The 27,978-nt window shown below is 45.2% G+C and overlaps 2 protein-coding genes and 1 long non-coding RNA gene across 5 annotated transcripts in view; 2 read left to right on the top strand and 1 right to left on the bottom strand.

The window, feature by feature from the left end:
- FAM47E (family with sequence similarity 47 member E) overlaps nt 1-13,581 on the top strand; it is a 33,590-nt gene extending 20,009 nt beyond the window's left edge. The window contains exons 5-8 of one of the 3 annotated variants that reach the window (XM_060012332.1): nt 1,200-1,400; nt 6,169-6,324; nt 7,876-7,953; nt 10,204-13,581. In XM_060012332.1, the coding sequence (XP_059868315.1) occupies nt 1,200-1,400; nt 6,169-6,324; nt 7,876-7,953; nt 10,204-10,269 (501 nt within the window). In that variant the 3' untranslated portion in view covers nt 10,270-13,581. Of the gene's footprint in view, nt 1-1,199; nt 1,401-6,168; nt 6,325-7,875; nt 9,314-10,203 lie in introns of those variants that run through there. The other 2 variants (XM_060012331.1, XM_060012333.1) reach the window with 2 other exon arrangements.
- A 3,746-nt stretch (nt 13,582-17,327) lies between these two features.
- On the bottom strand, nt 17,328-22,494 carry LOC132425889 (uncharacterized). Its single transcript, XR_009519523.1, has 3 exons — nt 22,210-22,494; nt 19,866-20,481; nt 17,328-19,773 (listed from the first exon to the last, which is right to left on the bottom strand). It is a non-coding gene; the product is annotated as an uncharacterized lncRNA (long non-coding RNA).
- On the top strand, nt 21,183-26,188 carry STBD1 (starch binding domain 1). Its single transcript, XM_060012334.1, has 2 exons — nt 21,183-21,928; nt 24,332-26,188. Exons 1-2 carry the CDS (start codon nt 21,721-21,723, stop codon nt 25,186-25,188), a joined length of 1,065 nt encoding a protein of 354 aa, XP_059868317.1. The 5' UTR covers nt 21,183-21,720; the 3' UTR covers nt 25,189-26,188.
- The last annotated feature ends 1,790 nt before the right edge of the window (nt 26,189-27,978 follow it).

The raw sequence follows: 27,978 nt of genomic DNA, 5'->3' as shown, positions 1-27,978 counted from the left end.
AATTTCACTCCGACATCAGCTTCAGTTGCTAATGACCCCATTCTCTATATTCCCCAACTTATATATTCCAAAGTAAGATTGTGTTGAGCCTGTAGAGCAGGAAAAAATAATTTTCCTTTTATTCTTCTAAGTTCTCTCTGGGATCTCTATAACTAAAGGCAGATTAACAAGAGAAAAACAAACAGAAGTTTATTAACAAGTATACCTCATATATACATGGGAGATACCCAGGGAAAAATGACTAACTCTCCTAGGTGGCTTAGAATTCAGGCTCAAATACCAACTTGCGCCAAAGACAAAGAGAGAAAGGTGTGGGGAGTCAGTAATGGGGAGGTGACCAGGAAGAAATAGGAGAACAAGAGTACGGTTTATTATGCAAATTTAAGTGGGTGCCTTTTCCTTTGCTAAGAGTGTCTGTCTTATGATTTAAAGTCTTCCTTCTCTTCCTGGAATGGAGAGGGAGACAGCCTTACAAGTGGAGTTTTTTCAATAAATGTAAATTTCACTTAAAGGGTGACTTCTACTCTGTTTCTAGATCGTTTCCTGTGTTGTCTGCTGTTTCTCAAAATCATCAGCTCAAAATAAGCCTTAAGCCAGAGGCATATTTTGGGGTGCTATATTCTCCTATCCTTCAAATCTAAGTTATCTTTCAGCCATATCATAGATCCACGGTCAGTCTACAGATTAGGGGCTCTTAATGTGCCCATCTGTACTCCTGCCAGCTATGGCTGGGGGGCGGAAGGCGGGTTTGTTCTGTGCTCAAAACATGGCTGACTAAAAGGAGCCCATGGCTTCAGTAGGAGCCCCGAACAGGGCAGCTTCCTGTATAAGGGGCTGTGGGCAGAGCACAAACTAACATTTCTAGACATGTCTGGAAAATACCTCTAAAGATGTTACTACTATAAAGTGTTGGAGATGTTTGCTTTTGATCAAACAGACTGAATTTTCCTCAGCACCACTATCTCCCTCAGGACTCACTGCTTCTTGTGGGTCCTAAGTTGTCTCTTAATGCACTGACGAAGCTCTCCAGACCCCAAATACTTCTTGTCTCCTACAAATGGTGACTGAGCACTTTCTACCTCTCCTTTAAACTACCTCTCTCTTCTCCGGCCATGGTCGAATACCTCCTGTAGATTAAAGATGGAAGAAGGAGCATTTCACCATTTGTCCTTGACTCATGCCCTGTGCTATTCTTCCAGCGGGGCCTGAACATTGATGAGGAGTTCATCCTGAAACAGTTTGACATTGACTGTCAGAGCAAACCAAGCTATAATGTGCTCCATACAATGAGACCCAGGCAGGTTCCTCTGGAGCTAAAGAAAAGGATTGGGCTGAATAACCTGCAGGAGCCACAGTTTTCCCAGAAACTGCACTATGAGCAGAGACTTCAGAAACCACAGGTAACTGCAAAAAGGGGGAAGAACTGAGAATCAAAGGAAATTAAATCGTATTCAAGTATTAAATGTTCTTGACTTCTGGTACTTCAGAAGGCACTGACCTTTTTCAGGAAAATTCTTGAAATTTTTTTGATGTTTAACATTTGTAAAAAATACAATAAATAAACATTTGTTAAATGAATGAATATTTAATACATCTTAAAAAGTCAGTTATACAAACAAGGCAGGCCATTCAGCATTATTGTTAATATCTGAACAGTCATTATTTCCCTCTTTATGTGTCTTATATGTTGAGACAACCTCTTTGTGTGTTTTATATGTTGAAATCTATCTCTTTATGTGTTTTACATGTTGAAATTCTAATAGTCAGTAGAAATATACGTGAATGTTTATTATTGCAAGAGTAAGATGCTGCAGTTAACAGTTGTGAACACTGTGTATGTCCAAAGAATTCTTGAATTTTTATGGCGGTCTTTTCGACCACAGACCATCATTCTTGACCATATGCTTGCCTGATAATTAACAAATCGCTCAGTTTCCCAGCACCAATTTCCTGTGAAGACAGAACAAGGAAGCAGAGATGAGAAAAAACAAGCTATGTTCTAAAGGGAAGTACTATGGGCCCCTGAGTACTTTTCTACACAATGTTTTAGTGCAAATATATATACACAAGTCAAATTGTGCCAGTCCAACGACAGATTTACGTGCCTAAGTGTGGGTGGGAAGCGGGGAGATTACAGAGTTAGTTTCTCTGGAAGTGAAGATAATAATTTCCCTCTGTCTTTTACACATAATCTTTGATACTATATTTCCAATATTTTTGACATACCAGCTTTGTCCTTTCATAATTGAACATGATCAGCTGACCTATTTTTACATTCATGATGTTTTCCGTCTTTGTCTCTGTTGCATAAAGTTTATGAAAACTATGCATTCCATCACTAATTCAGCACTTAAAATTTTCCATTCTCCTCTCATCTTTCTAAAGGGTAAAATGCAGAATGATGCTGGACAGGCAAATTATATCCATGTGGTTCAGGCACATGGGACCTGAACCACTGCTTGTTCTGAATCTGGGCTGAATGAAATTGCTCAATTCTCTGTATTTACAAATAATTGCACAAATGCTGCTTTATAAAGCATGGTGGTTATTGCCAAAATCGAACTTTTGACTGGCCAATGGAGGATCACTATGCAAAAGTTCAAATAGATTTCCACAGAGTATCATTTTCCTTCTGCCTGAAGGACTTCCTTTAATAGTTCTAGTGTAGATCTGCGGGTGATGAATTCTTCCAGCTTTTCTATGTCTGAAGATATCCTTGTTCTTCCTTCATTTTTAAAGATATTTTTGTGGGTATAGAATTCTAGGTTCAAAGTTTTTTGTTTGTTTGTTTTTAGTCCTTTAAAACTGTTGCTCCACCGTCCTCCTGGTTGTGTTGTTTCTGAAGAGAAATCTTATGTCATCCTTATCTTTGTTTTTCTGGACCTGTTTTTTCTTGGCTGCTTTTAATACTTTCTCTTTGTCACTGGTTTTGAGCAGTGTGATTATTATACACATTGGTGTATATGTCTTCATGTTTCTTGTATCTGGAAAAGTTTGATCCTTTTGGGTCTTGCTTTTAAGAACTGTTGAGAAGGGTCAAAATAATGTTTAGTCTAGGGCTAACTCCCTACTACCGATGCAAGACCCTTCGTGTATTCTACCCAGTATCCTGTGAATCTTCGAGTTTCCCAGGAGGGAACAGGCCCTGGCCCTGGCCCTGTGTGCATGCAGGACACTGTTCTCTCTAATCCTTTTGGTTAGTTCTTTCCCAGACCTCAGGTGGTTTCCTCCCAGACATACACAGATGGAGACCCTCTGCAAACCTCTGTAGTTCCCTCTCTGTGCAGCTCTTTCCTTTCTGTTACTCTGGGCTGCAAACTTTAGCTGCCTTGGTCTTCCTGGACTCTCAGTTCTGTCTTCTCAACTCAGAAAGTCCACTAGGTTCCTCCTGGGCTCCTTCTCCTGCTCTGTGGCCTGGGAACTCTCTGCAGACAGTGAACTGGGGCAGTTGGGGGCTTATTCACTTTTTGCCTCTCAGGGATCACTGTCCTTTGCTATTTGATGTCCAGTGTCTTATAAATAAATATATATATATATATATTCAATATATATCTATATTTCGTTTTTTGGTTGTTGCAGGTGTAAGGATAAATCTGGTCCCTATTCCGGGGATGGAATCTCCATCTTTATTTTCTTATTCCACATACTCTCAGGCCTGTTATCCTCTGCTCTTTGATGTTCTTTAAAACTCTGAGCTTTTCGACTACCTTACCTTTGCTCACAGTATTCTCTCTGCCTGACGTGCCCCTCTTCTCATGTCTACACTCTTACATCTTCCTTTAGACACAGGTCAGATGCCAATATTTCCATGGAGTTTTCTCCAGGTCCTTCGGTTGACATTAACTTATTCTTACTTCTAGTCTCTCACAGCAGTTTCTGCCTCTATTGTAGCATGTTTCTCTTGGCCCTGTATATTCATTCATCCATTTATTTATACATTAATTCAACAAACACTTCTGAGCATCTGTTACTATGTGCCGAAAAGTGCTGGGAGCAAATGAAGGACTGTTTCCTGCATTTAAGGAGCTTACGGTCTAGTGAGGTCAATGGATAAATGACTAACTATAATGAAATGATGTCATGGTTCATCCGGGTTGTAGGAAGAAGTAACCAGTTCCACCAGGCATGGGCTGAGGGTGGGTACAGTTAAGACTTCACAGAAGAAATTATGTTTGTACTGAATCTTGAAAGATCACCAGGTACCCAGCCACCTAACGTATTCCAGAGCTCAAGTTCTTTAGTGGAGCAGTATGTAGATTCCGTTCCTCTCTCTTCCTTTCTGTTTTCCTCTCTTTCCTCTCCTACCCTCCTTCCTTTAATTCAGTGGTTCTCAGCCAGGACAATTTTGTCCCCTTCCCCACCCCCACACCCCACCAGGGATATTTGGCAACGTTGGAGATGACGTTTTTGGTTGTCACAATTTGGAGATGCTACTGGCATCTCGTGGGTGGAGACCAGGAATGCTGCCCAACATCTTACAATGCATAGGACAGCACCACCGACCCCCACCTTCAGCAAAGAATTATCCAGCTCAAAATGTCAATAACGCTGAAGTTAAGAAACCTGACTTTAACCCAACAAATATTTATTGAGCACCTGTTGTGTCCTAAGTATTGTTCTAGATGCCAGGGGGATGTAGCGGCGAACAAGCTCAGAGGCTTACATTTTAGAAGGTCAGAGGTGAGACAACAAACAATCAGAAAAATATACAGCATATCAAGCGGCGATAAGTGCTGTTCAGAAAAATGAGGCAGGGAAAGAAGACAAGCAGTGTTGTGCGGGGTTACAGTTTTTGAATTGGGTGGTCAGGGAAGATACAACTGAAAAGATGACCTGAAATAGGTAAGAGAGTGAGCCCTGTGGGTGTCTTGGGGAAGAGCATCATGGAGAAGGAACAGTGAGTGCAAAGGCACTGAGGCAGCAGTGTGATAGGTGCTCTAGAAACAGCAAGGAGGTCAGTCTGCTTGGATTGGAGGGATCATAATGCTGAACCCAGCTCTGAGAAGGGATTTCCCTCCCCTCTGCTCTGTCCCATCATCTCTGTTTCAGGCAGGTGTTTCTGGCTTGACTCTAGAATGGCCACACGTTCCACCTCATAGTTTAGATATGAGTGAGAAGACGGAGGAGCAGGGTCTTTGTGTTTCATGTTTCTTTGTCCTACACAAGCGTTAGACCTCCTTTCATGAGACAATGAGCGGGTATTGCATCACAGCATCAGGCTGTGAACCAGCAGATGCACTCCTGAGGAATGGGAGAAAGAAAGGAAAGACATCTCTTCCTCCCCCTCTTTCTCTCTTCCTCCCCCTCTTTCTCTCTTCCTCCCCCTCTTTCTCTCTTCCTCCCCCTCTTTCTCTCTTCCAATTAAAGAGGCGAGGGACTTCCCTGGTGGTCCAGTGGTTGAGACTTCACGCTCCCAATGCAGGGGGCCGGGTTCGATCCCTGGTCAGGGAACTAGATCCCGTACGCTGCAACTAAGAGTTCGCATGCTGCAACTAAAAAGATCCCGCATGCCACAACTGCAGATCCCACACACGGCGGCCATGAAGATCCCACGTGCCGCAACTCAGACATGGTGCAGCCAAATAAATAAATAAATACATAAATATTTTTTTAATTAAAAACTAAAGAGGCAAGAGACTGGTGTTGAATAGCATTTGGATCAAAAGTAGTGTACCATTTACAAAGCTGAGTATAGAGCTGGGCTCACAGAGAGGCTGATAACTTCTTATTTTGGTTGACTGAGTATTGTTGAAGGTCATTACCCTTCACTGAAATAAGTGATTCTTACATGAGTTCTAGCTGCTTCACATAGTTCTCTCCTTTAGTCTTCCCAACAACCCTATAGAGATACTATTATCTCTATTTTACAAATGAAGCATTTAACTAACTTGTCCATGGACTCATAGCTACTAAGTGGGGAAGGCTGGATTTGAGCCCAGGTTTGTCTAAATCCAAAAGCCATTCTTAACTACCACATTATTTTCTCAGTCATGAACTTTTCATGTTACCTTTGTAAATCAAAGCACACTGAAACTTCATAAAATACTTTGGCAAGGAGTAACCATAGATTAAAAATAAATGATACTGCTTTCATAAGCTAAATCTTAGCTTTATTGAAATGACAAACCAAACAAACTAATGAAATTGGGAATTATGTTATTTCTACAGAATCCTTATAAACCAAAGTGGGTGAAGATGAGGTACGGAGCATGGTATCTGAACACCAAGTTGTGGAAAAAGCAAAGAGCCGATGAGCCTTTGGTTGACCCCAAGGTCTTACATAAAGCTCAAGATGAGAATATGAAAAAGGAGCTATGGGAACAGGTATGTGTATATGCTGAGACTTGATCATCTGAGCTGAAGGTTGTCACAGTGCAAACGCCACCTCATATTGAAGTCAGTTCACAAGACATGGGTGCAATCGTGTGCTGGTAAGGGACACCATGATGACATGACTCTCTTGCTGGAAACACATGACTTTTGACTCTTCTTGACTGAGTTCATTTGGAAGGTGAAATGGTCTTAAAGAACTGAATTACAATGATATAAACTTCAACATCCCAAATTTTAAATTCCAATAAATAAAAGGAAAAGCCAAATGAATGCATGAATACCCCTAAGATGTTGGGACTGGATCAAATCTTTTTTGATTATCATGCCCTTTGGAGTTAAGATCTAAAATTTGTGGATATATACTGAGTAGGAAAACACTCCCGTTTCTTCCTCTACCACTCTCAATTCTGGTCAGCAAATGTGTCGGGTTTTTTCCCCACACCACACAATTCTCTAATTCCCTGACACCAGCTGGATGTCCTACAATTTTACTCAATTCTGATACCACCTACCTGGAGAGAGCATCAGATCCCACAGGTTAAGGGCTCAGTCCCACAAAACTGCCCCCACTGCAAATGCCAGTCTCCAGTCCAGGTTGTCACCTGTGCTTCTGACTGACTGGCTATAAATCAGAGGTTCACACGACACCCTCCTTGAGTCTGATCATCTGCTAGAACAGCTCACAGAACTCAGGAAAACAGTTTACTTCCAAGCTAGTAAGATTACCAGTTTATTATAAAGAGGTACACTCCGGAGCAACCAGATGGAGGAGATGCCTAGGGTAAGGCACGTGGGGAGGGGCTTGGAGCTTCCTTGCCTTCTCCAGGTACCTTTACATGTTCACCGACTTGGAAGCTCTCCAAAACCCCTCCTTTGGGTTTGTATAGAGGCTTCATTACATTGGTGTCATTGATTACATCATTGGCCATTAGTGATTAATTCAACCTCCAGCTCCTCTCGCCTCCCTGGAGCCGGGGAGGTTCAGCTGAAAGTGCCAATCCTCTAATCACGTGGTTGGTTTCCCTGGCAACCAGCCCCCATCTAGTAGGTATCTAGGGGCTTTCCAAAAAACACGTCATTAAGATAAATTGCAATGTGGTTGAAAGGGGCTTGTTATGAATAAGGAAAGACTCTCACCGTTGTGGCTCTCATCACTTAGGAAATTCCAAGGGTTTTAAGGCCTCTGTGCCAGGAATGGGAAGAAGACCCAATATCTCTTATTATAAATCACAGTATCACAATGATTAATCTCAAATATTCCGGACATCCTAGGTCAATAATGATCTAATTGATAAAATGTGTTGCTTATCCTTGATACAAGGGTAAGAAAAAGAACAGAGAAAGGAGAGAAGGTTGGCTATCTTTCGAAAGCCTTTGTATTCATCAACTTCTGAACGTTATTTACACACATATTCCTAAATGAGAAGGAAGTCGTTTAAAATAACATACTTGATAAATGGCTAAGTGCTTTTAATTAGGACAAATAATGAAATCAAGCTTCTGACAGCTGACCGGTTTTTTAAAGTGTGGACCCTCTTTTAGGAGGAGTTGCTTGCAGACCTTCATGGAACAGCTGCCTTTAAGGATTTCATTCTGCGCAGGGGCTACAGGATGCCGAGTGTGAGTAAAGGGCCGGAAAGACCTCAGAAAGACCTGCTGAGGGGCTCACAGTTGTTGATGGGAAGGGGTCAGCACCCTGACAAAATCAAAATACTTCTTCTACAGGGACACACCAGGACTCAGCCCTGGGAGAAGGGGTGTGCTTTCCCCAGACGGGGGCCCACAGATGGGCTTTGGCGTCCTGCTCTTTTCAGGAGCAGACAGGAGCCTGTTTGGCTCCTGCTGTCTCCCTGCTGACTCACCTTCCTTGGGTTTGGCCTTAACGGGGCCAAAGTGAAAGGGATCCATGTGCAGGGCGTGAGCCTGCTACTAAAACAATGAATTCTCCAGGAAGTGTCCAGTCTCCTTCACTTCTACTTCCAAGGAGCCATGCTGGGGTCAGGACGAAGTGGAGCTGGGAGTGGAGCTGGGACTATTATTGTGCTATTTGTGGGGTACATGAGGACGCAGACTAGGGCCAAAGGTCACTTCCCGGACAGCCCTGCAGCCTCTTCTGTCTTTTTTCCACTTTGTCTTTCCCTCTCCCTGAGCTTGTAGTGCTGGTCGTCCCCCCACCTCCCACGTGGAGGGCTCCCCCGGGAGGCCACAGATAACAAGAGTGGGGTGGGAGGCTGGCAGAGCAGACCGTTTAGCAGGAGGGCCTGCAGCCTGGAGATCTGTCCCCAGACCAGCCCTGTCACCATGGCAGGAAGCCAGCTGGGCCTGGGGCCCAAGTCGTGGCTGATAAGTTCTGTGTTTGTCCAGAGTCCCCTGTGCTCACGGCCCGTGGAGTCCTTAGGAGGACATGCAGCCAGATGGTAGAAGTTCCTGGAACTAGGATACTGGATTTCTTTTTTTCTAAGAGCGATAAAACTAACAACAGCTTACACTTACTGGCAAATAGATATATTGACCAATCTCAGATCCAGACTTGTTCAAAGTTAAATCAGGTGATGTGAAGGGAAAGTCTAGAGCACGATAATAGACTAATGGGCTAGAAGATTCCATTCTAGAACTAGGATGAAATCACTCCAATAGCTTTGAGCATCAACAGTGGGCCTACGTAAGTATATTTTATAGACTTAGATATAAGTATATATCTTATATATAAGATACTTATATATAAGATATAGTTAATATACTTACACATATTTTTGTACTTATGTATTTAGTCACTGCCTCATCTGCATATATGGCCTACATAAGTATATTTTATATATTTATATGTATAATATATTAAATATGCTTATATATTTTATATAACATAATTGTATGTATGATTATATATTTATATAATACACACAAAATTATACTTAAGCATAATTATGTGATATATATGTGTATATACACACACACATACACACACACACACACACATATATATTCTTCTTGCCAAGGAGATATACGTATATACATATATATCCCTGTTTGCTCTTGACGTTATAGTGACTCATAGTTTTTTCTTTAGTGGCAAAAGAGGATGCTTTATTTATTTTGATTTGTCCCCTGTTGGTTTAATCCATTCTGCTGCTGAACATTTAGTTCAATTTTGGGCAAAAGGAAGCATGCCTGACTCACTAGTTACTCTTTTAGCTGCATCAACTAAAGAGAGGTGATGCCCCTGGCTATGGCTGAGTCCCCTGAGAACACCTGTCACTCAAAACCCTGGAATATTTTCTCCCTTTATTCTTACATCCTATATCCTCTATTTTATCAGTAGGATTTCAACTAAAAGAGAGGGGGGAATCTATGATGGTAAATTATCTATCTATATATAAAATCATTACTTATTTAAATTTATATGTGAGCATTCATTCTCTTTTTACTCCCTTAAATGTCTATGTACACCTTGTATACATACATGTTTATGTATGTTACATGAGCATACATACTTAACATACACATTCCAGTATCTGCTGCTGGATTAACTGCTCTGTGCATTACCTACAGCTTCATTCCCTCGGCTACACAGAAGCCCCAGGCCTTTAATAGCAGAGATGAGCAGCACAAGGCTGTGCCGAGCTGGCCCGGGCTGGACTTGGCCACAGAAAAAGTGTGAATTATATCTAGATATTTCTGATGGTGTGCAACTACTTTCCAAAGTCCACCATCTCGCATGGTCTATCATCGACATCAGATTTTGGGTCCTATCAGGATATACATCAGAGTGTGAGACTGTGGATTCGGGTATGGTAGTGGTTGTGACTAGACTGTACAATTTTCGTTTGCCAATTTAAAGGAGTTTCTCTCATCTTTTTTTTTTTTTTTTAGTTCCTTGAGAAGATGTGTATGAGGAAGGAATGTAAATGTGAATGTAACAAGACTTCTGTGAAATAACTCAAGCATGGAAGAATCTTGGGAAGATGATTAGACAGATTTCATTTACTATATACTTGGCTATTTCTCTCTCTCTTTAAACATTCAACAAAATTTATAATGAATGTCCCACCATAGTTGTACAATTTTGACTTGGCAACATCCATAAAATTTATAACTAATACAAACATTTCAGAACAGTCTTCTGCTTCAGTTAATCAATATTTTATATATTTTATCAACCGTGAGATCAATTTCATATTTGGTATTCTAACATTTTGGTAGCATTGTCAATATTACATAGTTATATCAACTATTTGTAAAAATAAATAAAACCATAAAAAAGCAGAATTGCTCTATTTCATTTTCCCAGAGTATTATTTTCCCTGGTTTTGAGTGAATAGCTCCTTTACTCTTTCTTTACAATATAATTTTCTTTCATTTTGAATTAAGCTTACTGAGGGTTTTTTGGCATGTTAATCTTGATAATAAGTGTGTACCTATAATATAATGTCATGGGTCATAAAGTTTAATGGAAACTCAAGATGACATATTTTTACATTAAATTTTTAAAAATTATTTTATTTAACATGTTAATGCTCATGTTGAAAATTAGAAAATATAGACTAACAAAAAGAACGTAGAAAATACAAATACTTCCTATAGAGTCAGCAGTAACTACTCTTTACTCATTGGAATGCATCCTTCCAGATCTTTCCCTCTGAAATACCCTCTGGATAATTTAATCAAAGGAATTTATTTAAAGGATATTGGATCCCAAAGTTTTACCAGTTATAGTATTTGTCTTCAAATACAGAATCTCTGGGTGATGGATGACCTTTCATCCTCTGGGTCTGTCATGATCCCATTTCAATAATCTGTAGGCTGTAAGTGAGTCTTTACTATACACTCTATGCATCTGGACACATTAGGGTGATGGAGTACATGACAGAAGCAATGAACGCATAGTGTCAGCCCATTGCTGTGAAATGAGTTCCAGTGTTGAGTGGGATACCGTGGTGGTGAATGAGCATGCAGGAAGTGTAGAAATGTTGGTGTGGGCAGAAGTTTGTTAAGCAGGAAAGCAAATCCAATTGCAGAATAGGTTGCTAGTCTAGTCAGGCCACTTTCCTCTGACTCCCTTGCTGTTTCAACTTGTCATACATGCCCGCTTGGTAGCCCATGGGAGCCCCAAAGCCTGAGAGCCCAGAGGAGGCATCCAGTTCTACCAGGCAAGCTGGGGCAGGATTCTGACATTCAAGTGCTGAGCCAAGATGGTGTTGGCGGTGGTCTGGAGAGAATGCATTTCTTTCCCTGGACACATTGTTCCTGGCTTTGTTACATTCAAGCCTAATTCACATTAGGGACTCAAGTTTGGTTTTAATTACTGGACAATTATTCCACAGAAGCAGGAGCCAGGGCAGCCTTCGTGAGGGGAAATCCAAGTTGCTGAACCCACGGGGAGCCTGCATTTCTGCCTCCATGCCCACTTTGCCCATGAGATCACTGGGCAACATTGGAATTTCTGGAGAAGGAAGCGGGCTGGCATGCAGAGGATAGGTCAAACTTTTCACCTGATTATTGAGCGCTTCCTCTACAGTGGAGGGCTTTTGGTGGGTATTCACAAAGAACCAAATACTCCCATACTCTGGATCCATTCTGAGCGATCCCCTGTATACCTCTTCTCCCAAATCTCTTTGTCACTATCCCTGCATTCTTGATCCTTCCAAGTCTCTGGCTACTAAGCTAAGCCATCAGCTGCTGACCATTAGTTGGTGACATGCACCTCAGCCCATTTCTCCTTTCAGACAAAGTGGTCAACAGGATGAAATGCTTACATTTCTGTCTACTGGAAAATTCCCCTTCTCAGCTGCTCTTCAGGGCCACCCTTGAGTTGGGCTACAGTGTTGTGGCAGTCCACTTGTGGCTGCTGCCGTCATATAGTGGAGGCTGTCTGTTTCATCACCTGGACTTAGAGAACGTCCCCAGGTCAAATGTGTAAGCTGAGGAAGATGACAGGGTGGTAGGAGCGGGCACACCATGCAATTTGTTCTGTCTTCAATTCCTGGTCAAGCCCAGCCCTAAATAGAAAACTTTCACTTGATTACGAGAAGCAAAATAATTTGGTAATTATGTGTGTGGACTTTGGAGCAGGAGGGCCTGGATTCAAACCAAGCTCTGCTACTTATTTGCTATATGACTATGGGGCAAGTTGCTTATCCTCTCTCTGCTTCAGTTTTCTCATCTAAAGTAAGGATAGTAGCAATCATAACAGTACTATCTCCCAGAATGGTGGTGGGGATTAAAGGGAATGTTACCAGTAAAGTGCTTAGAACACAGCCTGGCACTGTGCACACACACTAAATGTTAGCTGACTTTATGGCTTAGTGGATCAGATGACCTTGGTGGACGATGGGCACCAGTCGCTTGGTTACCTAAGGTCTCAGGATCAGGCTGCCGTATTAACTGGTGCCAAGCAACAAACGGAGATTGGTTTCTCCAAAGGAGAACAGTTACGTGCCACAGAGCTCCTGGCTCAGCTGCAAAGCCCTGGGGGCCTGTGCTCTGATTCGCCTTTCTGGACGTGCCGAAGCTCCATTCAGCAGCTCTCTGTGCCACAGGTGCTCTGAGCACGCTGGATACATTGGATCAGAGGGCAGAGATTTCGGGACCAGCTGAAAGCCTTCTCTTGCTTCAGGCTGCCCTCAGAGCCGGCAACCTCTCAGATTACTAAAGCAATGAGCTGAAACAGCACATCTAAATCTGGCCTCCAAAATCCAAAGAGAAGTGCAAGTGGCACATCGTTACATGTTATTTCCAACACCCAGACATAATAGACGTAAATAACCTCAAGAGCATAGATGCTAACAAAAAGGTGTTAAAAACCAGGAAGAGATGAGGTTTTGAGTTCTGTTACCTTTGGTTTTAATATAATTTATTTTAATTGTAAGTCTATTTAAGTTTTAGTAATGACTGTGTTTACCAACCAACTTGCTAAATTCCTGCAAATTTAACAGTTGGCTTTTGTGAGCTAGGATAAACTGCCTCTAGCACATGGGTAGCATTCAAGACAGTGAGGGATGTTAGGGGTGAAGAATAAAGAGAGTTGGCTACCCCGGCCTCCTGCCAGCCTATTTCCACAAAGGTCATTAGAGAGTCCTCGTGCAAAGTGGGAAAATCCTCACCACAGAGGGAGTAGGGAGAACTTCTCTGACAAGGAAGGCTGCAGTGGTTTGGGTCTGCCAGGGAGCAAATGGCAAAAGGGTATTAGATGCTTGAGAGGTTTATTGGGGTGGGAGCGGCAGAACCGAGGGAGAACCTTTAGATTCTGATGCGTGTGTGATCCCTGCGGAAGGACAAAGGGAGGAAAAGAAGATACGGTCTTGAACTGCAGCACAGTTCAAAGGAAGGTTTGGCCAGGCCAATGGGGAGACCTTAAGTCAAGGTCGCCAAGAGGAGGAGTCGCACATTTTGCTAAAATGGGCCTGCCTTGGCACTTCTGCATGCTCTGTCGTTGGCTGGGAGCAGCCCAGGGGAGTATGGCCTCGGCGAGAGGGCGAAAGATCCAGAGGGGTAGCAGCTGGGTCCATCAGTCATTTGTGTTCCTTGCAACAGGAGATCTGAGCAGCATATTTTCATAGGGTTGGGAGTTTAGGGAACTTGAAGCCATCTGAACATTCCCATATGTTCACAGTTCAGCATTCAGGGTCTCACTCTTTCCCAATCTATACTCTGTCTTCACCTATGAGATCTTACAAAGCTGTGAATTCAAATGATATTTTAATTCAGCAAATTAAAGGATCATTTTTTTTTCTTTTTCTTTCTCAGTTCAATAGCTGCAAGACATGAGATTACTTTAGACAATCCCAAGGACTTTTCTAATTTGGGAGATTTGTGTTTGTTTAAAAAAAGGTCCACAAATTATTTGATGCACCTGTCTTCAAAATGCAGGGCCTAACCCCTTTTCCCCTTGAATGTGGGCTGTACCTAGACTTGATTTTAAGGAACAGAATGTGGAAGAAGTGATGAGGTATCATTCTGAAACTAAAGCATGAAAGACATTGTGGCTTCCTCGTTCTCACTTGAATCACTTGGGAGAGACTAGCTGCTGTGTTGTGAGGACACCCAAGCTGTCTATGGAAAGGCTCACATGGCAAGGAACTGAAGCCTTCTGCAAATAGCCATGTGAAAAGCCGTCTTGGAAGTGGATCCTTCAGCCCCCATTAAGCCTTCAGATGAGATTGCAACCACTGCTGACATCCTGACTGCAACCATATGAGAGATCCTGAGCCAGAACCACTCAGAGAAGATGCTTCTGAATTCCTAACCCATAAAAATGACTCTAATGTTGGTTGTTTTAAACCATTAAATTTACTGATTATTTGTTATGCAGCAATAGATAACTAATAGATTTTTGTGCCTGGAAGTGGGATGCTATAACAAGAATGTAAAATGTGAAAGGGAACAGGATTGAGAAGTGGGTTGAAACTGGAAGAACTTTGAAGAAACTGTTGGCAGAAGTCTCATAGACTGTGAAGAGGCTGTGGGTGAAGGCTGGCAGGAAAATGAGGTAAATGTAGTTGGAAATTGGGAGAAGTGGTCTCCTTGTTATGTAATAGCAGGAAGTTTATCCATACTGTCACCTGAAGTAACATGGAAAGTAGAAAAACTACCTAATGAACTGGTGATGTGACTAAGGAGATTTTTACACAGAGTGTTGAAGGTACCGCCTGGTTTCTTGCTGCTTATAGTAAAATGCAAGAGGAGATCGATAAGCCAAAGGGACAGTTTAACCAAAAGCAACCAGGACTTGATGGTTTTGTAAACTCCTAGCCTCTCAGATGACAAATGATGTTTAAATTAAGAAATGATTTGTAGCAAAGATCAGATCCAAAAGAACACATCAAAGGACATGCCAGGAAAACATGGTCTAAAGATGAATCCAAGGATGTAATTGTTAAATCCCTTGTTAAGACCTCAGAAAGTTCAAAGGTGACGCTTCAGAGTACATTCAGGTGGACAAAAATGCTACTGAAATTTTTAAAAGTGTGCCTCACAGTTTTAGTCAAACAATAGAGCGTCTAAGGAAGTGGAGGACGTTGTTCTTCAGCATACTCTCAAGGTAGAGAAGGGCTTATCTTCAAGATAGTTGTGGGGAATTCCCTGGCGGTCCAGTGGTTAGGACTCTGTGCTTCTACTGCCCGGGGCCCAGGTTCAGTCCCTGGCTGGGGAGCTAAGATCCCGTAAGCTGCGGCCCCAAATAAAAGAGATTTGTGGTTTTGGCTCATGAATAATGATGTGGACCGTCTAAGATTCACAGGAGACCTGCAAAGTTTTTTGAAGAACTATAGCGCAATAAACACTGCCAGCTTGGACTGAAATGGGGGTCGTCTAGAAAGGGGCTAAGTATATTTTGCATATGAGAGCAAACTGTTACTGAAGTGAACGTAGGTCAGAATTCTTTCTCAACCTCCCCCTCCAAAGTCATGCCTGCACCACTCCTGCACCAACAGGCCAGCAGAGCTGCTGCAGATTATTCCCAGTTCCGGCACCTCACTGATAGCCATTATATCGCCCATCATTCATCATGTTATCTTCTTTGATTACTCATTAATGGTGTGTCTCCCTTACTAGAGTATAAGCTCATGAGGGCAGGGAAGGTATAGGTTTTTCCTAGTGTCCTGCAGAGTGCCTAGAGTCCTACATAGCTGGGGCTCAAACTATGCATTTATTGAATGAATGGATGAATATCAGGAATGGTGAAGCACCAAAAAAGAGGCAAATTTCCCGAAAAAAATTTTTTTAAGAATTGACAGTTATCTTCTTGGGAGAGAGTGAGGTAGACTAGAAAAGGACATACCTAAGCAAAACTATGATGAGGTGACCATTATCCCCCGTTTCTTGTCTTCTTCCTCTTTTCAGGATTATTCTTTAACTGCTTCCCGATCCCACCCACCTACCCAACCATGGCACTGTAAGTATTGGTAACTGTTAAAATGTGTCAAAAAGAAAGTTGATGTGTCGCCAATACCTTAGAGTGGATTTGCTTGATATTTTAAAATCTAGAGGGAGAACGAACCAAAGGAATGAATTTCTAAAGGAAGAATTTCCTACAGTGGGCTTCTGCCTCGGAGGGGTGGTGAGGGAAGCAGGGCTTCTCCAGTCCTCCACACCAGAATGTACAGTGCCACCTGCTCTGCTCACATAGAAAGTAGGTTCTATGTTTTTGCTCATGCTGCAGAAAAAAAATGGGCTAAGTCATAAAAAAAATACAACAGACCAAAATCATTTCTTAAATGGTCAAGGTCACAAATAAAAAAAAATTAAAACAAGGTATCAATTTTTGTCTATCAAATTGGCAAAGACTTTTTTTAAGACAAAACTAATATTGGCAAAAATGCTAAGAAAAAGGTGCATATATTCAACTTGTGAAAGTGGGAAAAGATACAGACTTTTTGTAGGGCAATTTGGCTATCCAAAGCCTTAAAAAAAAACAAACAGAATAAATAAGCAACTTTGTGTGTGTGTGTGTGTGTGTGTGTGTGTGTGTACATATGTACAGATGTATATAGCCTTTGACACAACAATTCAATTTCTGGGAATTTTGAGTGAGTAGAGGCCAGGGATGCTGCTAAACATCCCATAATGCACAGGCACCTCCTCACAACAAAGAATAATCCTGTCTAAAATATCAATAGTGCTGAGGTTGAAAAAGTTGGCCCTATAGCATGTGATCCAAGAGAAGGCAAGGAGGAAGCACAATGCCTTTTATAACCTAGTCTTGGAAATCACACATCACCACTTCTGCCATATTCTATTAGAAGTAAGTGGCTAAGTACAGCCCACCTTCAAGAAGAGGAGAACTGAACTCCTCCAAATTTCCTTCGAAGGGAAGAATATCAAATAATTTGTGGCCATAGTATAAGACCAGCGCAGCCTGTCTTTTAGCCACAAATTATTTATGTTGCTCTCATATGCAAAATACACTTATCCCCTTTCTAGACAACCCCCATTTTAGTCCAAGCTGGCAGTGTTTATTGCACTATAGTTCTTCAAAAAACCTTGCAGGTTTCCTGGAATCTTAGACGGTCCACATCATTATTCAAGAGCCAAACCCACAAATCTCTCTCTCTTTTTTTTTTTTGGCTGCACTGTGCAACTTGCGAGATATTACTTTCTTACTTTTTAGTCGCCAATATGTATTTAAGATTTAATTACATTGCTGTGTGTAGATCAAGGTCATTGTTGTAACCACTTCATAGCATTTCATCGGCATCCACCATAGTTTACTTATTATTTGCCCACAATGGGCAGCCAGGTGGCCTTGAACTTACGGTTATCCCAAATAACACTATGTGCCCCCTTACAGTCTTGTGCAATCTCTTGGCCATACACGTTCAGGAGGGGGATTGCTGGGTCATGGGGTATACGCATACTTAATTTCACAAAATTCTTCCAGATTGTTCTCCAGATCGTTTGTACCGGTTTACTCTCCCATCAGCAGCATTGCATCTCTCTAATATTTGCCTTTCTGGTGGATGTAAAATGGTGTAACATCTTTGTTTTAATTTGCATTTATCTAACTACCAGTGAATTTGAGCATTTTTGCATCTCTTGCTAGTCATTCATTTATTCAACCAAAAATTACCCTGAGTGCCTATTATGTTCCAGGCACTGGGGAGAAGCATCCCTTGTTCATTTTATACTGGATCTCGTGTCAGGTTTTGTGGGTTTTTTTGGATCAGTTTGTATGAGTTCATCCTATATCTACATATTAGTGCCTTGTCAGTTTTAACAACACGAAAATCTGTTCCCCATCTGGATCTACCTGCTAACTTTGTCTATGGCAGCCTCACTGACGAGATAGCCTTATTTGATGAAGCCAAGAATTTTTTTGGCCTCTTACATTATGCAATATCACAATGACAGTCTCTTGGATTTTGTTCCATTAGTAGTAGTTTGACCATTTACATTCAGGACTTCATTCTATCCGCAGTCCACCATTTTACGTGGTACAAAGTAGTAATCTAACTTTATTCTTCTCTACATAGTGAACTTGTTCTCCTGACACAGATTTTCCTTTGCTCTAAAGGTTTCATCATTCAGCGTAAGAGAGCTCAGCCTGGAGTCTATTCTGGAACTAAGATGAGTCAGAGATTTGCAAACAGTTGCACTTAGAAAATGTCCCTATGAAATATGAAACTGGGCAGCTCCAATGTGACTGCTTTGCAGAAGGTTTGACTTGTGGTTAACATTATGTGGAGTAGCAGAAGCCAGAGGCTTGACAGAAACAGACAGGTGCTGGTAGTGAGTACATCTCCCTAATGAGGTGAGGGCTTGCAGAGAGAGGAATTACAAACCGAGAGCAAGGCTGAAATTCACCATAAATGTTGGAATACTACCAGAGGGATACGCTGGTATCACACATCCGGATTTGCACACTCACTTCTAAAATGTATGCTTTGAAATTTGGACATGGTTTAAAAGCATTAGGATTCAATGTACCTAGAGTTTCAAGCAGGAGTCCTGGGAGGTCAGAACACTGGGTTCAAATCCCAGCTTGGTCACTCACCAGCTGTATGACCTTGGGCAGATTACTCCTCTCAGGGATTTAACATGAGATAATCCTCATAAAGCACTTAGTTTAGGGCCAGTATATATTCGGTATTCAATGAACAAAGACAATAAAAAGGCCTATTACATAACAAACTTTGTATTCTGGGGAATACAAAGAATAAACAAACTCTGGCCCTCAAGGGATTTATGATCTAATATGGGGATGAGATAAACGACAAAAGTAATTATACCATAAGAGAAAACCTTGTATTTTTCTCTAACAGAGTTACAGTACATAATCAGAGTTCAAAGAAAAGAATGGCATATCAGTTTGAGGGCTGGGGGCTAAGAGTGGGATTGGGGGCTAGGGAAAAGTTCATGGAAGGAAGTGGGTTTTGGGAAACGTCTAAACCAATGAGAGAAGGCTCCCGCGGGAGAGTCCCCGTTTGGCTGTAGTTCAGGTGAACGATAAGAGAAAGGCCTGGAGAGCTTGTTGGGGTGTGTCAGGGAGACCTTGAAGGCTAAAATGGGGTTGGATTTAGTCTGGTAAACAGAGGAGATGCCCTACCCCAGGCTGTGCTTTTAGGAGGATTAAATCAGGAGTGGTTGCAGACTGGATCACAGCCAGAGGGGAGGGAGTTGCGGGAGGATGGTAAGGTCTGGACAGGTGAGGTGGGGTGTGAACGGAGGCGCGGTCACTGGGAAAGGCAGGAAGGGAGCGATGCAACCGGCCTGTGATGGAAGGACCCACAGGACTTCCCAAGGCAACTTCTTCCCCGAGCGGCCATTTCTTTCCTACCTGCTCTGCTTTCCTTAAAAGCTCACCTGGGCTTCCCTGGTGACGCAGTGGTTGAGAGTCCGCCTGCCAAAGAAGGGGACACGAGTTCGTGCCCTGGTCCGGGAAGATCCCACATGCCGCGGAGAGGCTGGGCCCGTGAGCCATGGCCGCTGAGCCTGTGCGTCCGGAGCCTGTGCTCCGCGACGGGAGAGGCCACAACAGTGAGAGGCCCGCGTACCGCAAAAAAAACCAAAACAACAACAACAAAAACAAAAAAACTCACCTGGATTTCCTTTCTCTCACTCAGCTGATAGCTCACCTCACTCATGGGCCCCTGTGTATCTCAAAATGTTTCTTTTGTGTCTTCTTTGCTTTTCCACGCCTGTTTCCTCCCTTCCGTTCCTCCGACTCCGCCCCTTCTAATGGTGTTCTTGACTTCCTCCTTCCCGCGGAATTCCCGCCCAGGATTTCGCGTCCTCCTCACATCTTCCTCCAGGTCTCGGCTGGCTCTCTCCTGCCGACGAACTGAACAAACGTGCCCACGTGTCTCTCCGTCTGAAAGAGCTTCCCTTAGGCTTTGTTCTCTTCTCAAGAGACACTTCGATTCCTCTCCTCCCCTTGGCCTCCAGGTTTCTCTGGAGAGGGCTCCCTCCACGTCGGCCTTCTTCACAGCTTTCACCACGTTCACCGCTCAGCCTTCCGAAGCGAGCTCCCATCCCACAAACACTGCAGAGTCACCAAGGACTCCCACTGCTTTCTGTACCTGACTTTGCAAACAAGACTCGACCCCGGGGCACGTTGGAACGATTTGTTTTACCAGAGGAGCCATTTTAGTAATCATTCCAGCTGTAGTCTTAGCAGTTGATGTGGGAGCGTGTAGGTCAAGGGAAAGGCTCACCCTGCAGATACAAACATGGGAACCGTTAGCTTGAAGTTGGTGTGTAAAGCCATCAGATCAGCAGAGGAGTGAATTTAGAAAGAAATGTGTGTAATTCTTAGTTCCCAGATTGTTGTTGTTGTTTTGTGAGGATCAAATTAAATGCATACATTAAACACCTGGCACGCCGACAGCACTTAACAAAGACGGTTGCAATTTTTTTTTTTTTTTTTTTTTTTTTGCGGTACGCGGACCTCTCACTGTTGTGGCCTCTCCAGTTGCGGAGCACAGGCTCCGGACGCGCATGCCCAGCGGCCATGGCTCACGGGCCCAGCCGCTCCGCGGCATGTGGGATCTTCCCGGACTGGGGCACGAACCCGCGCCCCCTGCATCGGCAGGCGGACTCTCAACCACTGCGCCACTAGGGAAGCCCGCAATTTTTTATTAATAACCCATCCGGAGAAGCCTGCGTCTGCACAACATGTAGTCCAGTAAGGAGGGCGCGCACCTTGCGACAACCACGCACCCTCAGCAATGACTGGAGGCGGTTAAGGTGATTGGCATTTACAGATGGATGGATCTCAGTCCAATCCTTTCCTTTTACAGGCGGGGAGGCGGAGGCTTGGGGACGTTAAGCGCAGCTAACTGGTGGAGGAATGGAGCTTCCAACGCGCCGGCTGTATGGGTCTACCCAGCCGGCCCGGTTGCCTCTCCCGCCCCGCCTCCGCTCTCGCCGCAACCTCGCGTGTCGCAGATGCACGTCGGCCTCTTCAGCGTCTAAGTGCCAGAAGCTCGGGCCGCACTGCTACTGATTGTCTGTGGGGAGGAGGCGCCGAGGTGGCCGGCGCTGTCCCAGGCAGGGCTGCACCTGAGCTGCAGCCGGAACAGGAAAAGAAGGCGGCGGGTTTGCGCACGGGAGCCGTGCGCCCTTGGACCCTTCACGCGCGTGGGACGCACTTGGAACCCTGCGCCGGGTGCTCCCCGCCGCCGGCGACTGGCGGGGTCGAGAAGGGAAAATGTTGGAGAAGGAGGGCGCTCGCGTGTCCGCCTTGCCAGAACCAGGGGCTGCAGCCCCGGGGCGGGGAATGGGGCGGGGCTGGGAAAGTTGAGTTTTGGTCGCGGAGGGCTGGGCCCCGCGCGGGAGCGCCCGCCACCGGGGACCGTAAAAGGCTGCAGCGGGCTGGGTAGGTGTGGCTCTGCCTGCGTGACCCGAGCCCCCGTCTCGGTCGCCGTCGTCTCCCGCAGCTGCGGCCTCTCAGTCATGGGCGCCGTCTGGTCCGCCCTGCTGGTCGGAGGGGGTCTGGCCGGAGCGCTTTTCGTTTGGCTGCTGCGGGACACGGGAAAGGAGGGGGATGCGGAGCAGGGGAAGGACGCCTCTCCAGGGGAGGCTGCGGCTCCGGGAGGCGATCAGGGTGGTGGCGGCGGACTGAGCCCTGGACCTTCTAGGCGGGAGCTGGTCACCAAACCAGGTATTCTTCCTCCCTGTGTCTCGAGGGCGTATTTGCCGGGGGGCTCTGAAGTTACCCGCGGGAGGGGGCAGGGGGCGGAAATCCACCTGGAGGTTTCCCGAGGACTAGCTTCTCCTAGCCCGGGCAGGACCCTCCCCGCGGCTCGCGTTTTCCCCGGCTGGTGCGCACGCGCCGGGTGGGGTTCTCGCCCTACACCGAGGCCCTGGGGATGCCCAGGCGGTTTGTCCCAGGTCCGCGCCCCGCTGAGTCGCTGCCTTCGGCGCCCGCCCCTGAGGACCTACCCCTACTCCTCCAGCGGGGATGGGCTCCTCTGCTTGGCGGAGCTTGGTGCAGTGCGGGCGGCTGCAGCGGCGGCGCCCTTTCCGGGCCTTCGGAAAGGGGTGCCTAGAGTTCGGAGATCCCACGACCCTCTCCAATTTCTGTCCGAGCAGGGACACTGTCTCGGTCCCAATCCCATAGCCTCATGGCCTCCCATCCCTCACCCCACGGAAGAGCTGTGTTTGGGAACACTGGCTCAGCGAGCAGCCTCCCATGTCTGGACGCTTCTGTCGGGGAGGCAAAGTTCAGGTTGGACTCTGGCCCTGAAGGCTTGGGCTGAAGCCCTGAGGCTGCTCGATGGCCGCCCATTTCGGAGCTGTCGGCCCTCCCCCACGCTCACCCGAACAGTGCACGGTTGTCTGAAACCCCAGGGAAGAGACACTTAATTCTGCTCCGACGAGTACAATTGACATCTAGGTTTCCATCTCTATATTTTAGACCCTGTATACTAGGCAAAGTTATGAGCACTGGCAGAGAACCTTACCTTCCAGCGCCCTCCCTTGGCAAGCTGCCCATGCCTGGACTCCAGCCTAGTGGTGAAAATGACATCTGTAAACTTTAGTGGAGTGGCGTTCATGTGTAGCCACTTGAAAATCTGCCCCTGTGCCTCTCCTGCAGAGAGCTCATTTATCTTCTTTTCCTGAAAGCCTAACTCATGTTTCAGGTCGAAAGATTGTGGATTCAGAGTAATATTTGTTTACGTCTCACTTCCAACACCACCATTAAAAAGAGACAAAATTAAACAAGACCACCCTCTTCCCACCGTCATCTCCCCCAATCCGCATATGCTGATTGTATGGTTTTGGAGAATAAGATCTTGTAGGGCAGCGGTCCCCGACCTTTTTCGCACCAGGGACAGGTTTCGTGGAAGACAATTTTTGCACGGAAGGGGGCGGAGTGGGAGGGTGGTGCAGGCGGTGATGCGAGCGATGGGGAGCGGCAGAGGCAGCTTCGCTTGCTCCCCGCCTCTCACCTCCTGCTGTGCCGCGGGGGCCTAACAGGCAGAGGACTGACCTCTACCTACCGGTCTGGGCCGGGGGTTGGGGACCTCAGTTGTAGGGAGCTATTTGGACTATCAATGAGGTGGCCAAGAATGAAACTGAGTCTTGAGGGAGCTTGGATTGTGTAGTCTTAAGAAAAAATATTTTTATTTATTTATTTATTTTGGGCTGTGTTGGGTCTTCATTGCTTCGCGCGGGCTTCCTCTAGTTGCGGCGAGTGGGGGCTACTCTTCACTGCTGTGCGCGGGCTTCTCATTGCGGTGGCTTCTCTTGTTGCAGAGCGCCGGCTCAGTAGTTGTGGCGCACGGGTTTAGTTGCTCCGCGGCATGTGGGATCTTCCCGGACCAGGGATCAAATCCGTGTCCCCTGCGTTGGCAGGCAGAGTCTTAACCACTGTGCCACCAGGGAAGTCCCAAGAAAATATATTTTTAAAGTATGCAGTGGGAGGGGATCTAAGATGCCTGTGTTTTGTCGAAGAGGTTCCTGATGCACATGGGGTGTGCAAGGCGAATCCAGCCGCCCTCCCCACCCTCATCCCCAACTCTTGCCCAGCCATGCACTGCTGTCCTTTGTATTCTCCCACAGTGACAGCTGCTGCTGACCTGCCCGCACCTGTGAGAGCCAATCCCTGGCCTGCACGCAGTTCCTGGGAGTACAAGTGTACTCATCTGGTTTGCAGGGTAACCGTGCAGCTCTTCGTCACACAGGCTGGACATTTTTCGATGATGGCAGCCAAACAACTCGACTTGGTGGCGTGCCAGTACGGCCTGGACTGCAGAGATCCAGGGCCATGTCAGGGTTACACTTCTGCCTCTACAGCTTGCCACCTCGTTTACACTCTTGTGCTGGTATACTGACACTCCTGGATGTGTCTTTTATTACTGGATATGCCTGTATATTCTTAGAGCACAGTTGGGAACATACCAGGTAATTAAGTACTTGATTTTAATAGAGGCAAATTATGTGAACTGCAGATAGATTAGTAGCCAAGTCTTTAAAAACTAAAACTATTTTCTCGGCCTGACTGAACTTTTTTCTCACATGAACTGCACGACACTATTACACTTTTCCTTTTGTTTTTTAGAGCATCTTCAAGAAAGCAATGGATGTTTGGTTTCTACGACTAAAGGCCCTGGTGACCTGCAGGAAGCAGCATGGAGACTGCAGAGTCCTTCTGGAGAAGGCAGTAACCGTGACAATTCAAGAGCACATGTTCCCTCTGGACAATTTCCAGACACACAATCTCCAGCTACCTCTGAGACTGGTAACTCTAGAAGTTACTCTGACGTTTCAGGAAACGAAAGCCTTGGATCTCCTATAGGAGAATGGGGATTCCAAAAAGGCCAAGAGAAAACTGCTAAAGGAGCTCCAGGTCTGGCAGAGAAGTTGCCTTCTAGCAACCTGCTCCTGGACAGAGCGCAAGAAGGAGTGAGCCTCGCACAGTTGGACAGTCGGGCCCGGGCTGACCACGTGGACTGGGAGATGGTGTCCCGGCACGCATCCTGGGGCGATGTTGGTTTGGGTGGCAGTCTTGAGTCTCCAGTGTTAAGCTCTAAGCAGGACTATGACAGAAGCACTCTTGTGGAGGCAAGAGGTCAGGAAGTGGATGTGAAACCAAAAAGGGTAGGAGCAGTGTCTTCAGAGGCTCATCAGGTTAGTGTCAGCTTCCAGGTCCATTATATCACACGCGCTGGTGTGCAATGCCTTGCAGTAACTGGAGACCATGAGAGTCTTGGGAGATGGAACACTTACATCCCGCTCCAGTGTAGCAAGGACGGGCTCTGGTCTCGTTCTGTGCCCCTGCCAGCAGACACAGTGGTGGAATGGAAGTTCGTGGTAGTAGAGAATGGGGAAGTTACCCGTTGGGAAGAATGCAGCAATAGATCCTTAGAGACTGGCCATGAGGATAAAGTGGTTCACAAGTGGTGGGGGATTCACTGATTCAATTTGCAAAGTAGCGAAGAGGCTATAGAACATGGAAGAGGCTAAGGTTGTGGAGCACCCTGGATAATTTAAAATAAAGGAAGTGAAACTCCCAGTCTAGCCATCAGAGTTGTTTCAGATTTGCTAGTGGCTTTTGTCCAATGTGTAGATGATGCTTCCAGTGAGCGTGGACTTTTTTTCCTGTGGCACTGATGGATGGATTTATGCTGGTCCATCATTACTTTAGGGCTTGGTGGTCTTGAGGAGGGCTTGGCTAGACTTCAGATGTGCACTGGTCACAGAGCACAGAAACTAACCAGCTGCAGAGGGTTCAGGCTTGAGCCTTGGGTGATTCTTGAAGCAGCAGAGTAAAACACGCCTTATTCAAAAGGAGATTTTGTACTGGTACAGCTGGAGAAATGCTCCCTTTAATCATACACACTTTATATTTAAAAATCGTTAACATCGTATGGAACTGTGATTAGAAAATATCTGGTCACTAGATGTGATTAGCCAGGATATAAGGTAATGCATTAAGACTTCCCAATGTTTTTTGCTTGATTTTACTTGCCATGTATGGTTTGAGGGTAGCAAGTATGTTTTTGTCTTAATGATCAACGGCTGGTGTACAAACAAGGGGCCTAATCAGAGCCTGTTAGCAGGAGCAGCCCAAGAGGAAAGAACAGGAAGGGGGTAGGGTATAGGCTGAGCAAGGTGGCCTGAATGACACCTCTTAGAGAGCTGGGAGCTACAGGCCCCGCCGGACTGCAGGGTGGGACATGCCCGTCGTTTCCTCACGGGCCTCCTGCAGGACCATCTCTCCCCACGGCTCCTCCTCTCACAGCAGCTCTGGGCTGACAGATGGACTGCCCCATAGCAATCATTTCACCCTCTTCCCTCTCCCTTCATGCTAGTAGGTAACAAAATTATAACAGGAGAGTGATACGGAAGTACATCTTTGCTCTGGGAAGAAATAAACATTTAAACTTTGCCATTATAACTGAAACAAATAATAAAACCTGAGTTTTAACATCTTTATCAAATGTCTGAATTATTTGTATAAATCTTAGTACCATAATAGCTTAGATGTAAAATAAAATACTAATATTGTCTCCACTAATGACACAGAAAAAAAGCAAACATCCAGAGGCACAGAGTCTGTTCTTCTCCCTTTAGAGAAAAAAGTTTTAGAATATTTCTTTTAAAACTTTACCTTTGTTTGGAGGGATATTATACATGCCTGTATTTGAAAATTAATTCTATATTAAAACAACTTTTAATAAGTGTAACATCTATTGGCAAAACAGCGTTTAATCCTGGTTATAGATGGTCTTTGCTGAAAAGAGCCTAAACCCAACTGAAAATAGTGTTAGAAAGTGCTTTAAGAACTGTTTTGGGTTCATAGCACTTTTGTGTTAAATTCACATATATTTTCTACAGACTTCCCAGTGAATTTTATATTCTACCAGTGAGGTCTTCAGAGGCATTCACCATTACCGTACAGAATGCCCAAGCATTTCTATTAGGTCAAACTAAAGGGAAAACAATTTACAGTCAAAATCTGTTTAGAGTTCTATCATTAGCCATTTTATCATTACCTGATGAAATAAAAATTTTTCAGTAAAGCCAACTGATTTAAGAGATAACATATAATACTAAACTTTATATTTTTAAAACTTGTTATTTAAAATCGGATGTGCTTAGAGGGAGAAGCATGAGGGCTGTGGTGGTAACTTACGCCCTACTTAGCGTGTCATCTGCACTGGTTACCCTGAGCGCCACCCGCTGTCACAGACCCCAGCGTGTAAGAAGGCTGCAACGACAGCAGCTTACTTCTCCCTCACTAAACAGCAGTGGGTGCTCCTGGCGGGAGGGCAGCTTTCCTTGCAGGTCATCACCCGGGCTCCTGTCCTGTGGCTCCTCCATCCCCTAGGACCTCACTGTCCTCTGTAAGCAGCCTGTGGAAGGGGAAATAAAGTAAGGAAAGACCCACTAAAACTTTGGGCCAGAAAGCACCACAAACTGCTGTGTCCACGTGTCATTAGTGAGAACTGGGCAGGTAGGTGTTCCCAGGTAGGGAGAGGGGAAGTGGGGTTGGGACACAGTCTCTAGTTGGGCAGTAGTTTCTCAGTGACAGCTGTACTGTGGAACGGGAGTACAGGCTTCTGTGACACTGTTCCTGTTGTCTTTTTTTTTTTTTTTTGCGGTACGCGGGCCTCTCCCAGCTGTGGCCTCTCCCGTTGCGGAGCACAGGCTCCGGATGCGCAGGCTCAGCGGCCATGGCTCACGGGCCCAGCCGCTCCGCCGCATGTGGGATCCTCCCGGACCGGGGCACGAACCCGTGTCCCCTGCATCGGCAGGTGGACTCTCAACCACCGCACCACCAGGGAAGTCCTTCCTGTTGTCCTTGGCACAATGTAAACATTTTTGTATCTGTTCTTCTGCCCTTTTATTTGGTTCACATCCTGTAGTGTCATAAATATATTTGGTCTTTGCTCCTGGCACAGAGCTCCTCAAGCCCTGGGAATTTCCTGAGAGATAGGAGTATCTTGTTATTCATAATGAGGCCCTTTGGATCACGCCTGAGCTTCTGCTAGTGAGGTGACTTAGATGGGGCCCCTAGATAGCCTCGGGCCGGGGCTGGTCACTGGAAAGACCAAGTGATCGGAGGCTTGCAACTTCCAGCGCCACACTCTGATCTCCAGGACGGGGAGCGGGGCTGGAGAAGAAGCTCTATAACGACTCAGATGGTGAGATTTAATGCGCTTCTGGGTTGGCGAACACAAGGTGCCGGGAGCCCTGAGCGGG

Source organism: Delphinus delphis, chromosome 5 (assembly GCF_949987515.2).
Source record: "Delphinus delphis chromosome 5, mDelDel1.2, whole genome shotgun sequence".
In the NCBI taxonomy this organism is placed as follows: Eukaryota; Metazoa; Chordata; class Mammalia; order Artiodactyla; family Delphinidae; genus Delphinus; species Delphinus delphis.
The sequence above is the reverse complement of the archived record's forward strand: the minus strand, read 5'-3'. Positions and strand labels throughout refer to the sequence as shown.

What these genes read in the sequence shown, in the direction of transcription:
- STBD1 (XM_060012334.1), top strand. Translation starts at nt 21,721, where the DNA reads ATGGGCGCCGTCTGGTCCGCCCTGCTGGTCGGAGGGGGTCTGGCCGGA. An exon ending in GGAGCTGGTCACCAAACCAG is followed by an intron (nt 21,929 to 24,331) that starts GTATTCTTCCTC and finishes TTTGTTTTTTAG; the next exon opens with AGCATCTTCAAGAAAGCAAT.